The sequence below is a fragment of the Notolabrus celidotus genome, chromosome 9 (genome assembly GCF_009762535.1).
Source record: "Notolabrus celidotus isolate fNotCel1 chromosome 9, fNotCel1.pri, whole genome shotgun sequence".
NCBI classification, from domain to species: Eukaryota; Metazoa; Chordata; class Actinopteri; order Labriformes; family Labridae; genus Notolabrus; species Notolabrus celidotus.
This window is the reverse complement of record NC_048280.1, coordinates 6,450,005-6,466,970: the sequence shown is the minus strand read 5'-3', so window position 1 is coordinate 6,466,970 and position 16,966 is coordinate 6,450,005. Positions and strand designations below refer to the sequence as shown.

Here is a 16,966-nt window from a genome sequence, read left to right as displayed (position 1 = left end):
TCTCATATGTAAACAATGTTACCATGGATACACGCAGGATCTCCGGACACACACAGGAACAAAAATAGTAAAAACACCAAAGCAAAAGTAGCCAGTTTGGTGTCCATGGCCAACAAAAGAGTCATTAAAAGTCATGACAGGCTCCAAATACAAAGCTAATTAAACAGATGTGAAAAAAGAACAACAAAGAGAGAGCTGGTGCAACAAGCAGCCACTCGAGTGGCGCTAAGCAACGGGGGAAAAAAGCATGATTACAGCTCTATCCAGCAGTCGTAGGATGTCGAGGCACGTCGGCCATGAAAATTGATCTCATGTAGTTTGTCAGAGTGAATGACAATCAAGACCACGCTGGTCCGTCTCCAATCAGTCACGGCACTGGATCTGATAGGATTCTATTCTAGTCAATGTGTTAACTTCCACTGGATCCACTCCGTTGAGTTCCAGCTGCGACTCTTATCCGGCAGGTTGGAGCCCTCTGGATCAGATATGCAAGAATTCTATTTTTGCTTGATGCCGGTGCACGACCCATCAATCTCAACAGAGCCGATGGAGCGGGGCAGGAAGTCAGGCACCAAAACAAAATTAAAACATCCGGTTGATTTTCAGAATAAAACACTCTGTGTTATCACCAGATCGTATTTCACTTAACTACAACAACAAACCGTCATGATGAGCGGAGTCAGGCCTGGAGTCAACAGGTCAGAGGTTTTCAGAGGACCAGAAAGACAACATGGATGAGGAGAGGAGGAGGAGAACCCTTGATTCAGTAATTACTAGGCGAAAACCTCGGTCACATGACTCCAGCTGTCCGGCGATGCTGCCCCATGCTGCGTTCCGAAAACTCAACCGGTGGGTGTTGACGGGTGTGAGAGATGGATTCCGGAATGCGGTGAATCAGAGACGGACCGTACACTGATCTGGTGGAAGTCTGATGTAAGGCTCAAGAAGTGGAGACCACAACATATAAAACAGGAAGCCACACAAATTTATCATTTAAACCACAAGCTTTATTGAGAGAAATGAAACCATCCCAAATTCAAGAAATGAGGAAACAAAGGACAAGTGAAACAGAAGGGACTGGAGACCCCGGCCAAAATGAACAAAAGACGGAAAGGTGCTGGGCCAGCTACGTAATGGTGCATCACTACAAGTACCTCACCCTAAACTAACCAGGAACAGAAATCTGAACCCAGGGGAAAAGACAACCAAACATGCATAACATTATTATCAATTTTGTGTTAAGTCAAATGATTTGAAACAGCAAAATTAAAAACCTGTCCTGCTGTTAAGATGAATGACTTAAATGAGTCATCATCGTTCAGGAACTTTCTGTATGTATTAACCTTCCAGTTATGTTCCGGGTCAGATTGACCCATTTCAAAGTGAAAAAAAAAAAATCTTCTTCTTCTGATTGGCTTAATAAGCATAATCAACTTATTCAAATTTAATTTAATTTAACATACTTGCAACCCCCTTGCATGTTTTATATTACATACATAGGCGACTGCTTGGGGGTCAATTTGACCCGGCAGTCAAATATTGATTGAAATAGTTAGTAATGGAGTTAATAATGAAATTAAAAAAAATGTTAATTGGGATTTTCTTTGGGTTCTGACACTTTTAGATAATTGAATATGCCCCGGGTCAAATTGACCCAGGAACATTATTGCTGTTCCAGAGAAATGAACATAACAGGAGGGTTAAAAAGAACATATAGCAGGGTTTAATGTGAATCACCACTGAGTACATCCCTTCTTTTAAAAGAAGGGATGATAGAGAGAGTTCATATTATAGAAATAGGACAGTTTAGAGCTCTCCAACTTCCTTAATGTTGTTTTAGTAGTCATTATCAACTCCATTATTCACAATTGTTTATGCTCACAACTGCTGCACACAAATGAAATACATATCAAGGCATATGTTTAATTGATCATAGCTATCAAGTGATTCAACATTGATTTTCCTCTTCCAAAAACTAATGGGAAGTCCAAGGCTTTTCTTGAAATGTGATTTTACAATTCAGTCTGATTCATGCATTCAAACAGGGAAACTACAGGTCTGTGTGGTGCTGCAAGCAGTTCAGTTTCAAAGCAAGTATCAAACCGACATAATCATGAAATATTTAGAATAGCAAATGTTTTGTGAAAGCTGACATGAGCTGCAGAGAAAGAATTGTTAACTGTTTTATGCCTCTGTTGAAAGCAAGTCACAGTTACAGCAGCAAGCATTTTCTACATCCACTGTGTAAGCTAATCTACTGGGTTTGCTGTCTTATGTGACAGATTTCATGCAATTTTAAAAGTCTATTGATAGTATCAATCATGTTACCCAGGCTCTCAGCTGTAGCCAAAACAGGGTGACACCCCTGTCTATAACTCCATGATCTCACATTTCCAACCACTGTCCTACGAGTTTCTGCCCCAGATGTTCTGCAGCATTAGAGCAAACGATGAAGAACAGAGCAGGAAAGAGGTGGCGAGGGGGGAGTGGGGTGCAGATTGTTGAGCTGTTGCTTCTTGTTAAGTGTCGTGTAGAAGTAGAGCGAAGAGGAGAGGAGAGGAGGGGAGAGGAGAGGAGAGGAGGGGAGAGGAGGGGAGGAGGTATCCAACAGCAGGGAAAAGCTGAAACCCCCGGGGGAGGTTTGTGTCAGCCACATGCTCCAACTGGTCCTCACTGAGCCGGCCCTTTTGTTATGCTGATTTACTCAGCCTTTTGTCCAAGACGCTGATCATGCCTGTGTGTGAGCAGAGAAAGGAAGAAAGAGAGAGAGACTGGCCGAGTTTACAACATTTACCAGACTATATGTAGAGTGATAAATAAGTCAGATAGAGAAAGATTTGAAAACACTGAACTGTGTTTGACCTTTCTATGTACTCACTGCTGATGGTTTTTATTTTGTTTAAAAACTGCACTTTTTTTTATTGCTTCATAGTACACAAAGCAATGCAGGAGCAACAGCGTAGCATGTTATAAACTCAACAAATGAACCTTCCATGATAATCCTTTAGCTGGTATTCTGACCTGCTGAATTATCCTAAGAGATAATCGCCCCTCTCATAAAAAGACGGCATGATCTTTGGTTAAACCACTGAATAAAGCATTTTTATCTTTACAATAAGTTTCTCTAATAATATTTATTGGCCTGGCTTTCTGACCGTTGAGCCAGGCTGGAGCTAACTTCAGCTGACTGGCTACTAAAATCTTTAATCTGGTTCAATGATGTGATTAAATATAAGACAAGGGTTGGGAATTGGCTGGTGACTCTATCATAGGAAACATTACAATAAAATTAAATATGATAAGGTTCAATGGGATATGAAACTGGGATACGATTCAATACGAGACGATTCGATAGGATGCAATATGATACGATACGATGAGATACGATAAAATGAGACATGATGAGATATGATATGATGAGATATGATATGATACGATGACATACGATGACATACGATACGATGAGATACAATACCATGAGATACGATGAGATCAGCTGGGTAGCCTCACTCTGTGGTCTGACAGCCATGAACGCCAGCAATAGAGAGGAACTGTGTTGTGACAATTATATCTTTATCACTCATACATCTCATGCAGTTTGATGTGAAGTTTGTATTTTGGAAGCTTTGCTTAATTTCTATTATTTGACTATTTCAGCAGTTACCCTTCAACATTTGTTAACTGTGCAGCTGCTTTGTAGAGAGATGTGTTGTCATCACAGTCGGCTAAAGGATGGTGATGACATTTATTGCTCCCTGCAGAATATTTCACTTGTTCACCATCAACATCACTCAATGTAAGGCTGACAGAGGGTTCAATGTAACGGACAGAAAAGAAAAAAGCCAATACATTTCCGGCAGTAATGAACAGCAACATAACACATTACAGAAAGGTTCACTGGAAGATGTAATGGTTTGGAAAAGACCCGAGGAAACTGATAGCTCTGTCCGTCACTCTAAAAGCACAGTGATAAATGGAAAGAGCAGGGATTCTCTTCTCTGCTTCATGTATTCTCACATTGAAGATTTAAAGACGGGAATTTAAACATGAAAAGCGACAGATTTCAACTTTGAATAAACATTAAAGCCTCTAAAAACGTAAATGGAATGTTTAAAATTCATAGAGAATATCACAATGTAATGTGTAATCAAGCTTCAACAAAAATCTGTGTGAAAAAAACATCCACAATTATGAAAAAACTCTGTTCAAAAACAGCTTATTTACCAGTTTAGAGCATTTCTCAGGACGGTGTGGGCGTGGCCTAACTCTTTGATTGACAGGTCAAGTGAAGGTTCACAGCCTGCATGTTTGAGCCATCTCACTCTGAATCTAAAGACATAAAAACTCCAGAATCTTAAAATTATTCATTTCAGAACTATTAGTTTTATCACTGGGCATTAGGACCATGTGATGCCCGGAGCAGTGGAGGCTGAAGTGTACTATGTGCATACAGAGGAGCTCGGCTCTGGGTGTCTGACTGAGCTGTTAGGCTAAACTCTGAGCTGTTTGTGGACAGTTAGTGGACCGGTCCTTGGAATAGTAAGTGGACCAGTCCTGGGGAAATTTAGTGAACAGGTCCTTGGAATAGTTAGTGGATCGGTCCTGGGGAGAGTCAGTGGACCTGTCCTGGGGAAAGTTAGTGAACAGGTCCTTGGAATAGTTAGTGGATCGGTCCTGGGGAGAGTCAGTGGACCTGTCCTGGGGAAAGTTAGTGAACCTGTCCTGGGGAAAGTTAGTGGACCTGTCCTGGGGAAAGTCAGTGGACCTGTCCTGGGGAAAGTTAGTGGACCGGTCCTGGGGAAAGTTAGTGGACCTGTCCTGGGGAAAGTTAGTGGACCTGTCCTGGGGAAAGTTAGTGGACCGGTCCTGGGGAAAGTTAGTGGACCTGTCCTGGGGAAAGTTAGTGGACCGGTCCTGGGGAAAGTTAGTGGACCGGTCCTGGGGAAAGTTAGTGGACCGGTCCTGGGGAAAATAAGTGAGGCGGTCCTGAGGGAAAGTTAGTGAAGCGGTCCTTGGAATAGTAAGTGGACCTGTCCTGGGGAAAGTTAATGAACCAGTCCTAGGGAAAGTTAGTGAAGCGGCCCTTGGAATAGTTAGTGGACCTGTCCTGAGGGAAATGAGCCGAGCATTTGCGGGACTACTTTAGCCACTCGGCTACATCTCGACTTAACCGTGTCCCAAAGTTTCCCCAAATCACTGCAGTTAGGGAAATAAAATAATGACAACAAGCTGTCATCTTCATGGTGGATGTGCAGCGGAGCACAGCGGTGCAAAGAGCAGAGAGACAGCTATCCGGACAGATTACAGACAGTGGAAAACAACAAGCTAACAGCTAAGACAACACTGAGGGAAGCTGGCAGAGACGTCAGGAGATGGTCTGAGCAGGAGCGGAATAGTTTTGTTGAACATGTGTGCACGTGACTCAGTGTTTCATTTCAGATTAGTTTGATATTTATTATATAATAGATATCAGGTTAAACCAGCCCCCTTAAAACCCAGCATGAAACATACATATTGCATTGTATTATATATATTATATATTACAACATTACATATGGTCTGAATTATCACAGGTAGAACATTTTTGTTGATTTGGGTTACCAGAGGCTTTAAAATGTTTAGATTTGACCCAGGCAAAGGTTATCTGCTCTGCAGAGGGAACTTGTTGGGGCTTTAACTTTATTATTTTCTTTATCGATTAAGAGTTTGACCTTTAAATGTCAGAAAACAATGAAAAAAATCACATTGCAGTTTCACACAGACAAAGGTTGCTTCTGCAGTAATCATGTTGTGTCTAGTTTACAGTCTGAAATCTAAAAATATTCTGTTTACGGTGATGAGCAAACAGGTAAAAGACACAAAACCCTCAAAAGGACAACAGACACAAATAAGTAAAGAAACAGATAAGAAAATTAAAAGGGATATCTTTCCGCATGTCAAGATGAGAAGTGAACTTAATCAAGGAGAAAGAAGGAAGATATTATTGTTCCTCAGACAGACAGTAAGGATTGACCGGAGGTGTCCCTCTCCTCTCAGTCCAGCCCCCAATTCTGACGTCACAAGCTGAGAGACACAAAACAAGCCGCTCTCAGCTGAGCTCCTCACTCGCTTTCACCCTCTCTCTCTCTCAGACACACACTCTCGCCTGCCCTCAGACACGCCGCAGCAACACTTGCCCCGAGCCGGTGTGTGTGGGTGTCCAAGCATCTCCACACCAAAACACTCCAGCAACAAGAAAACCACTTGGTCTCTCACTCCTCAGGACTGAAACATGCTCCGTCTCTCCTTGTAAGGGATGCATTATTCTGTGTGAAGCTGCTGTGGGGGGAACAAGGAGCACGCGGGGGAGACAAGGAGCGCTCCGACTCCCAGCCCCAAAACCCAGACCCCGCTCCACAAAAGCAGCAGATGTGACAGAGGAGGAGAGGCGGAGGAAAGAAACAGAATCTCCCTCACCCCTCCTTCCTCCATCTGGGAGAACAATACGCAGCCTCCAGTTGGAGAGGGTCAGCTTTTGTCCCTCTCCTCACGCTCCTGCTGAAGAGCGCGGGGGCAGACAGACGCGCTGACACATTGACCTGCTGCTGTGAGAGGAGAGGAGAGGACGGTGCCGAACACTTGCTGCGCTTTAGGCTCGCGTTTGATTCAGTACTTGGACAGCTCCTGAGCGACAACCGGCGTGAGTGTCCTTTGTGTTTCTATGAGAGACTCCTCTACCAGGAGACCGACAACTACAGATGCAGCCCCCTTGTTCTCTCCAGCTCGGCCCCTGTGGCCCCCCTCCAGCCCTGGGATCGCAGGGCAGCGCTGCCGGCCTCCAGCAGCTGGAGGAGAAGCTGCTCTTTGAGAAGTTTTGGAAGGGGACTTTCAAGGCTGTGGCCACCCCAAGACCGGAGAGCGTCATTGTGGCCAGCATCACCGCACGCAGGAGGGTGATTGAGTAAGTTCTCTGCTCTGTTGTCACATTTCAAGAACAAATCCTCCTTGTGTTTTGGTTCCTGCTACTCTAAATGTGTCATCCTGCTGCTGCATTGAGTTTTGAATGATTGACAAGTTTCAGTTGTTTCTGCTGAGTTACAAAACATCTGCAAGTTGTCGTGGAGTGGATGTTTGGAAGGAGATCACCGCTTTTCTTTTACTGCTGCCTGAGCCCTTTAACTCGTCTATTGTGCAACATACGGTGGATGCTCTTAATGTGACAAGATCCTGATGCATTTGTGTACTAAAGAATCAATTTCAAAGGTTCTAGCATCGGTTCTAAGATGTTCTTTGAGAAATATGTGGATTTTTTGACATGAAGAATGAGTTGATAACACCTCTTGAAATCCCTTGAGGCTTATAGGAGTGCTTTTGTTTTGTAAAGTCATGGCGTCCAGTTATTAGCTGAAAACTTCTGTGTGTGGGAGGCATCATTTTACTGACTTTATTCAACATACTGCAGAACCCTTGTACTCTCTTAAACCACAGCCTACAGTTGTATGTCATCTTCAGGTCTTTAAATCTTGCACTACTTTTCTACATTCAGTCCAGTTTTACACCGCCATCTTTGACCCACAAATCAAGACCTATCAAGGCCCCGGTAAAGTTTCCTAATCAGGTCTATGGTGTTCTCAAATGTGCGTGATCTCTCTCTCTTTGCAGTTAGACTCATGCGCCACACAGCCAAGCACAGCTGGCCTGAGGAGTGTGACGTCCAGTTAATTGTCCGCTGTCGAGGTCATGTGGCAGCATCGTCATGCCTCTAATGTCAGTCCTGTCCCCTCGTCTGCCTGTGACATGGCTCTGAGCCCGACTCTGCTGAAGGAGCAACATGTCACATGTTCGTTCCCTCGCTGTGACCAAAGGTTAGCTGTAGCCTGTCAAAGAAAGGAGGAGAGGGAAGGGCATTTATCTGTTGCCCTTTTTCCTTCTCATCTCTTCTATCCCCCTTTTTGCTGCTGGGTGCTCGATCGACTCTCATCTGCTGGCTTTGACAACTTTCCCCGCTTTCTTATGCACGCACTGCTCAGCCTGCTGTGCCTATTTGTCAAACATTACACAACAGCAGCAATGACACCGCTCTGCCTTTGAAAGAGGCTTACGTTAAATGAAACAAAACTCCCGACAAATGTTCAAACAGTGTTAACAATTTCCACAAGCATCCTTAAAGACATGCACATCTGCGGCTGCATACTTGCATGTCAAAGGCTCTAGCTTGCTTGGGTGACCTTTGAATGGTTCTGACACCCACTATCAACTTTCTCTTATGTGAAATTAGCTATGTTAATGAGGATTAGAATGGCCCATTTCACCCTACATCAGCACAGGCAGCGGAAAGACACACTGAACCAGATAATGTGTCTTTAATGGGTTCTATTACAGCGGGACCATAATGCTGCACATGGCCCGGTTATTAAGGATTTTATTAGCTTGTGGAATATGACAAAAAGCGCTCTTTATTGCAAGGAAATAACCAAGTATGACTCTTTTTCCATCGCGCCTCAGCTAAGCAATCTAGCCAAATAACCTCAGCTTCAATTTCCCTGTCAATCATCCATTGCCTGGTTCAGACCATAGATCCAAATCTATTCCGGGGGAATTAGAAACAAAGCAAATGAACCCGCAAGCATGAAAGCATTATGGTGGCTGACTGAAACTAACTGAGCAGCTTTTTGGAAATAGCCGGAGACTCTGGATCCAGGCCCAGCTGTCTCTTTAGCTTCACTTTCTCCGAGAAGGAATCTCTCCTCAAGTGGCTCCGGCCCTCCACGGGCTCCAGTCTGGGTGACAGTGACGATGATGGCTCCGTGGTAAGGGGAGGCAAGAGCGAACGTCCCCAGAGAGCAGACATAATTCTGCTAATTCGCCAGAGTCTGTTTTGTGAGGGAAGACAACAGCATCTTCTCCGGCATCCACTCTTCCTCTCTCTCTCATCCCGCATCTGTGTTTATTTTCAGCAGGGTGAAATGCAGAGGGACTTTGGGGTGATACAGATTGTAAATAATGAGCGAAACACAACAAACAAACACAACACCCAGAGAATATGGACGCAGAAGGATGCGGCTCATGTGTGCATCCTCCCCTCCCCTCTGTGCTGCACTGTTGATTTTGCCCAAGCCAGAGTGTGACTGGGGAATGCTTAGACCATCAGAATGCATGGCCTCAGGCTTGCTCCTTTTGCCTCTTTCTCTCTAAGAGGAAACATCATTATTCACTGTGGATGACTGAGGGGTGATGAACAATTGCAGCGAGAAGTGAGGGGGCATTATGTACGACAAGCAGAGAGGGAGAGAAGAGAGGAGGCTGAGGGGGAGCCACAGGGAGATGTTTCATGCTCAATCAGCGGGGGTCTTTCTTCTGTTTGCAGTGTCCTCGTCTCTCCTCTCTCTTCTCCTTCTTCTCTCTCGCTCAACTCCTGAAATAAAAATGCTGGAGGGGCCCGAGAGCCACAGAGGAGTAATTAGAGTTTGTTGTTCTCCCTCTGTCCTCCCCTCTCCGTCCTCCCTGCCTCACAGAAGAGGGGAGGAGTGCACTGGCTCTATTCAGTGGGGTGGGGCTCTGCTCGAAACCATTATGACCCTGCAAGCTGTTTTGTCACACAGGGGGGCTCCTCATTAAATATGCAGGCTGGCTAACTTTGGCTTGTGTGTGTGAGTGTGCTGTGTGCATTCATGTGCGTCTGTACTGGAGCTGTTTTCCAGCATTTGCAAGGGTTTGAAATGAGGGTATAAGCCCGTGTGTGTGTGTGTGTATGTGTGTGTGTGTGTGGCTGCCGTGTTAGTGGGGTCTTGTCCAACACTGTGGCAGATGGCAGGCTCAAGAGAATGAAGTGCAAAGGAGGGGGGGAAGTGTGTGTGTGGTGTGTGTGGTAGGGGGTTTCAGGCCTCTTACCTCAGCAGATGCTGGTTTAACGAGGATGAGAGGGAAAGGGTTTGGAGGGGCTTGTACACTGACAGCCCCAGTGGGAATATACACCGAGGTGGACAGGATAACAGCAACACTTCACAACAGAATCCAAACAACAGATTCAAAAAGGAGCAACAAATCTTTAAAACGGTCTAATCACAAGAATGCTTCCTGAATAATTATAACTCGTGCCAAAGTGAGACCGACTTGAGGATGCCTGTGCTCTTCTTGACACCTGTTTAGCAAGCGCTTTAGTCAACTTCTTTGTCTTGTTTCATCCACAGGTCTGCGATTATTCACGCACTCCAAAATAGTTCTCAATTAAAGGTGACATATCACGCTTTTTTCATCAAAATATATTGGTCTAAGAGGTCCCCAAAACAGGTCTTTAAAGTTTATGCTCAAAAAAACACTTTGAAATCAGATTTTGGCATGCCTGAAAAGCCCTCTTCTTCAGCCCTGCTCAGAACGGTCGGTTTTCCCTCTGACCACGCCCCCTCAGGAAGTGGATGTGGCCTCGGCTCTCCAGCATGTTGATCTAATGTTTACATGTTGGCTGAATATACACGGCTGTTCACAGACCCGCGTTACTTCAACCCTCTGAATCTGATCCAGAATCTGATCCTGACAGAGAGGCTCCTGCAGCAGGACCTTTCTGAACCATTGGTCACAGATTTAGTGTTTCTTGTTGTTTTATTTATCAGTATGTCGACGTGTGTCTTGGTACACAGCTACGAACATGTAGCTATGTGGCTATGCTAACTAGCGCTAGCACTTATCCATGATAAATAAAAATCATCCACTAGATCTTCAAATCTGCAGACGTGGGGAGTAAAACCGACCTTTGTGTTTATTAAGACAGCCTACAACTAGCATGCCTCCCTCCTAAGCTCCTTGTTACCACACATGTGTGCAGGTAATGAAAAACGGAGGAGGGGTTGAGTTGTATTTTATACAGTCTATGGGCTGAACAAGCTCCGAGCTCTGACCTCCGTTACAGACCGGATATTGTTGTGACGTAACAAAAACACTGAAGTCTGAAACGGCTCGTTTCAGCACACATTTACAGAAAGGTGGAGAAATCAAAACAGGGGCAGAATGGATTTTTTTCATTCTCGGGGGGTTTGTAGACATGCCAGGGAAACATATTTCTGGTAGAGAACCATTAAAGAGTCGATTTTGCATGATCTGTCACCTTTAAGGAATGAGCAATGATTTTTGAATATTCAAATATTCGTTCACTTAGCGAAAATCGAAGAGTTACTTAGAATATTTTCTCATTTTAAAAGTACAACTATTCATCGCTTTGACCGGTGTCTGGTTGTAATAGGGTATTCCCACCAGACGGTGGCTATAGAGCGTCTTAAAGCTGTTTGCTAACCGCATTAAGTAACAGGAGAGGAAGAAAGCTAACTGCAGTAAATTGCAAAAGAAGAAGAAAACATTAGCGACAGTCACGGTGATGTTCTCTCCATTTCTGAATATCACACTACTACACACGCATTTCCAGAGACTGAGCATGACTGTAAAATGTAAACACACGTCACGCTGCTGCGTCACAGAAACACAAACATAAAGATCGAGACAGACGCTGTCAGTGCCCGCTACTAGCAGCACCTCGTCCTGCTGCTGGTTAACATTACTGCCACACAAGCGGGCCATTAATGGGACAAGTGTGTGTGTGTGTGTGTGGTTGAAAAGATGCCAATGATTATCGAATAGTATTTTGGCTTGAAATGCCCATCCCTATTCTCTACAAGCTTTTGTGATGCAGTCGCCTGCAGACATCATCTGATTAGCTGCACCTGTATGCTTAGCTCGGTGGTGGCTCAAACTCAAAGTACTGCAGTGTTTATTCAATCCTTCTGACTCAAAGTGTATATTATTATACTTTTGACTTGTCAACTGAGCCGCCTGGGAGTTTTTGTTTGTGAGGGAGATAAAAGACATGAGGAGAGAGAGGGGCGGTGACGTGAACCAAATCTTGCCTGGACTTGGAATCATAGACGGTATAAATAATGGAAGTAGTATCCGTGACGTCAACCATCTGTTCCTGAGCACTGTTTTGAAGCCAGGCGGCGGCGTCAGCCGTATTGGTAATGCTGAACTCAACCAAACTTAGTGTGAGGTAAAGAGGCCAGGTTTGAGCCTCCTAGCCAACAGCTATGTGTTCCCGCCTGTCAGTCAAGTCAATCATGTCCTTATTTGGGCAAAACTTTAATCTTAATATCTGGGCAATGGGGCCAACATCCTGTAGGTAAACATGCAGATCATCCACATATCGCCTCACCCTGACTTTACACAAACATTTTACCAGGAGGCTGTCAGAGAAAAGTTGAGAAAGGTGTCCACATATGCAGCCGACCAACAGATAACATCTGGGAATTTTCAGTAGTGTTTTTGTGGAAGGGGCTCAAGATCAAAATACCTGAGACTAGTCATTCCATGCCACCCAGCTCTTGTTCTTCCTGTCAGCACAAGTCACAAAGCAAGTAAAAAGGAAGTGGCTTGTACACAATAACTACCAGAACACGCAAATCCTCTTCAGTTCTGAACAGAATATTTGAAACAAGTGTAAAACTCACCAAGACAGAGAGGAAAAATGCAGGCGTAAGAGTGATGTGATATATTTCCTAGACTCTCAAAAAGTCTAATGATTTGGATGAGCTGGAGGCGATTGAGCGATTGACTTATGGCAGAGGCCAGTTCAGGGAAATAAAGGAATGGATTACTTTCCTCAGATCTGCAGCTCTTGAAAGTGATCTAATTTTAGATATTTTTCTCAGCTGAATGAAGCATGAATGTACCACCCTGCACACTTGGTTGTTGAATGGCAGCTTTTGAGAAATGTGACCCTCGAGTGGGCTGATTCTTTTTATATACATGGTAGATAAGTTTGCATTGTGGAGGAGTTGGTAGAGACGGCTGGAATGAATGGTTTTGATTCCTTTTTAGATGCAAAGAGATCAGTGAGATCAAACTCTTGAGGTAAAAAAAAAAAAGGCCAAGGAGTCAAGCTATATTTGCCAACCTACCTGATCTGGAGGAAATGTACATCTGTGTGTCATCAGCGTGTAGATGAGAATCAATGTAGGGCTTTTGAAATGTGTGACCCAGTGGCAAGAAGAAAGTGTAAGATAAAAGAGGACTTAGGATTGACCCTTGGGGGACACCAAAGTTACAACGGAAATAGGTGGATGATGTCTTTAGGAGCCGCGATACTGATCTGTTTAACATTGGAGTCAAAAAAATCAACGCATATGTCCCTGACATGATCATTATTTTTAATGAAGTGTGTGACCCAGTGGCAACAAGCAAGTGTAAGATAAAAGAGGACCTAGGATTGACCCTTGGGGGACACCAAAGTTACAACGGAAATAGGTGGATGATGTCTCTAGGAGCCGCGATACTGATATGTTTAACGTTGGAGTCAAAAAAATCAACACATATGTCCCTGACATGATGATTATTTTCAATGAAGTGTGTGACCCAGTGGCAACAAGAAAGTGTAAAATACAAGAGGACCTAGGATTGACCCTTGGGGGACACCAAAGGTACAACGGAAATAGGTGGATGATGTCTCTAGGAGCCGTGATACTGATATGTTTAACATTTGAGTCAAAAAAATCAACACATATGTCCCTGACATGATGATAATTTTCAATGAAGTGTGTGACCCAGTGGCAACAAGAAAGTGTAAAATAAAAGAGGACCTAGGATTGACCCTTGGGGGACACCAAAGATACAATGGAAATAGGTGGATGATGTATTTCTAGGAGCCGTGATACTGATATGTTTGACATTGGAGTCAAAAAAATCAACACATATGTCCCTGACATGATGATTATTTTCAATGAATGCTAAAAAATGAAACTGCTAAAGAACTGAACCTTTGAAATAGTGTTGAAAATGTTTTAATACCATCAAAGAGCAGAGTGGACTTTTTTTTGCACGCTGGACAACTTGCAGCTTTAAAACTAGATGATAAAGCACCAGTTGGGAGATAAAGCTAATGGAAAGAATATCCAGTTTAATGATGCGTAAAACAGATTATAAAAGTAAGTGGTTAAGACATCTAGAGAGCAGGAGGAGGATTAGATGGTTTGACAGACCAATTGGTTTCAAAATAGGTGAATAAAGGAACTGGTTCAGGAGGGCTGTGGATAATAGGGGAGGAATATGTAGCTTGATTTATTGATCAAATGATTCAGAGCTGTGTCAAATTTTGCCGTGGTTTTTCAGTATAGAAAGAGGACGATCATTGAGTCAGTGGTCTGAGATAAAACCTGGGTATTTTGCCATTCGGAGGCAGTCAGATGGGGAATGAACACACATTTTGTGACTTGTTTAACACTGATGGTACACGCACTGTACTTACCCGGTTCATGTTAAATAGAAGGGAAACCTGGGAATACAGCTACAACAAAGTCTGACAGAACGAGAATCACATGAGCCGCGAAGATCAGACGGGTCTTAAACATGTCAGATTATCTTTATTTTGAAACAGAATCTGAGTGTACCCAGAGTGACAGGTAGAGAGTAGGAGGAGCTATTTTGGCTGAACCTGGTCTTGGAACTAAAAGGGAAAGGTGCATGATTGATGGTTAGAGCTCTTCTATGGCTTGGATCTGCACCAAACTCTGGTTTTTGAATTCGTACCAAGTAAAGATGAATGAAGAAAACCTTTTTATGAAGAGAACTTGTTGAAAGAAAGTTGAAATAAGGCATTCACTCTAATTCCTAAGGTGCTTTCTGCAACAAACAACTCTAGGCGAGCTCAGGAATCTGCAGTACTGAGTCACCTTGTAATGAATTTGACTTATATGGATCTGTAACTTTTTTTCCTCAAGTGCAGTGACAAAGATAGGAATCCACTCTCTGGTCTTGCGTAAATATAGAGCCATAAATAATCATTCAATTAGTATAAACTCAATGTTTCCCATAAAGACCTCTCCTAGGCTCTGGGTGGGCCATCTAAGTATGACGCCAACCATTTTTACATCTGACTTTTTGTCGTATGAGAAGGCCATCTGCAATCAATGTCCCTCTCCGCCTCGTGTTAAATATGAACCTTCTCCTATTGCTATTTTAAAACTCATGTAAGGCTGGTTGTTGCTGTCAATGTCATTCTGCAGTCTTAGTTTTGGAGCATGGAAAAACGCTACTTCTATAAGAAGCCTCGTCCACACGCAGAAGGGAATATTAGGTGAAGGATTTCGAACCGCTTTATAAAATATGCTGAAAAACAAAAGGAGGCGGAACTGCAGCTTTTAACACTTCTGCATTGGACTCATATTTTTAGACCGGAGGTTGCTGCTTGGGCAAGACACACAGCGGAATTTAAAAAAGCAAGACAATACGTTTTTTATGAACACACTGTACAGGTCGACTCATCATCGGGGTTGATATTCAGCATTGGGCCAACTATCTGTATCAGCGTCTTACTTTTTAATGAATGAAAAAGTGGGCTACTTTGGCACCGCTGCTGGTTTGTCTGTCCTTCTTGGTCTGTTTTCACCATAGACTGTATAAATAATGGATGCAGTATCCCAGTGACGTCACCCAACTGTTTCTGAAGCGCTGTTTTCAATCAATCTTTATCAATCAATCTTTATTTGTATAGCGCCAAATCACAACAAACGTTATCTCAAGACGCTTTTACAAACATAGGAGGTCTAGACCACTCTATGTCAAATTATGAACAGAGACCCAACTTCAAGACAGGGTAAGACTCAAGGCTGATTTATACTTCTGGGGGTCCGCGTAGCTCCCGTACCTACGCCGTGGCCTACGCACGTAGCTGACGTGCACCTCCTCCAAAATGTAACTCCCCGTAGAGCCGACGCGGACCGCAAGCCCTGTGATTGGTCCGCTCGGCGGCTTTGTCTTTCCCGCATTTACAACACTTCCGAGATCCCGGACATCGGCCGCACATCGGCCGTGTATTTCATCTCCTCCTCTCTATTCTTCATGTAATCATGTCTGTATGATAAACAGCAACATGCATCAGCTGTAGATTAACATAACACACTCTGAAACTCTGTGGAAAAGTAAACAGAGATCGTAGCGGGACCGGAAGCAGGCGGCCGGCTATCAGGGAGACCGCACTGCCCTCAAGCGTTTCGGAGGAGAATTGCTGCGCGACACGGACAAATCGACGCACAAGTATGTGGGGCTCATGTCCGCGTCAGCCCCTGCTGCGTAGGGGAGACGCAGAAGTATAAATCAGCCTTCAGTCTGACCCCACCTTAATCCATCATGAGCATTTCACATCGCAGTATTTAGCTAGTTACAGTGGTGAGGAAAAACATCCCTTTAACAGGCAGAAACCTCGAGCAGAACCAGACTCATGTTAGACAGCCATCATGCCTCGACTGAGTTGGGTCTGGAAAGACAGATAGAGGGGAGTAAGAGAGAGAGGTGATAGTGATGAGACGAGTAGTAGAAGCTGTTGCCGCTGAAGTCCAATTGTTTTGAAGCCAATTGTCAGCGGGTGCCATATTGGACATGCTGAACTCGACCTAACTTCTGTCAAGCTAGCATGAGGTAAAAAGGCTGGTTTTGAGCCTCCTCGCTAACAGCTAAAGTGTTCCTGCCTTTCAATCAAGCCAGCTATGCCTCTCATTATGCAAAACTGGTAATCTATATATCTTCCAAATTGCAGCGTAATGAAAAAATCCATTCCCTGTACAGTGTGTGCCGATCAAGAAATTAGCCATCCAGACTGAACTAATTTTTTGTACCAGGCTGTAAACATGTTTATTTCTCCTATATAGATTGTCTTGTTCCGGAGCCAGCCTCAAGCTGAACTCGAGGAACTGCAGTTTTTAACTCTTCCGCATTGGCTTCAACTCTTGCGGCCGGAGGTTGCCGCTTAGTTTTCACCTAAATAAGGATCAGCTCATTGGTTGTCAGTGTCTCAGCCTCCATGCAGAATCCGTCTACATTTGAGCTTATTGCTGCCATGTCGTTAAAAACATGAATCCAGCATCCGTTTTTGTGCCTTTGTGTGCACCCCCTGTGTGGTTGTAGTGGAAATGATTTGTCTCCGGTTTGAATTTCTTCTGTTGCCACGCTGTAT

General features: G+C 44.0%; 1 protein-coding gene across 1 annotated transcript in view; it reads left to right on the top strand.

Moving 5' to 3' along the window:
• The first annotated feature begins 6,737 nt into the window (after window positions 1-6,737).
• Window positions 6,738-16,966, top strand: part of srrm4 (serine/arginine repetitive matrix 4) — a 112,417-nt gene continuing 102,188 nt past the window's right edge. The window contains exon 1 of the mRNA XM_034692402.1: window positions 6,738-6,940. Coding sequence (XP_034548293.1) covers window positions 6,738-6,940 — 203 coding nt within the window. The remainder of the gene's footprint in view (window positions 6,941-16,966) is intronic.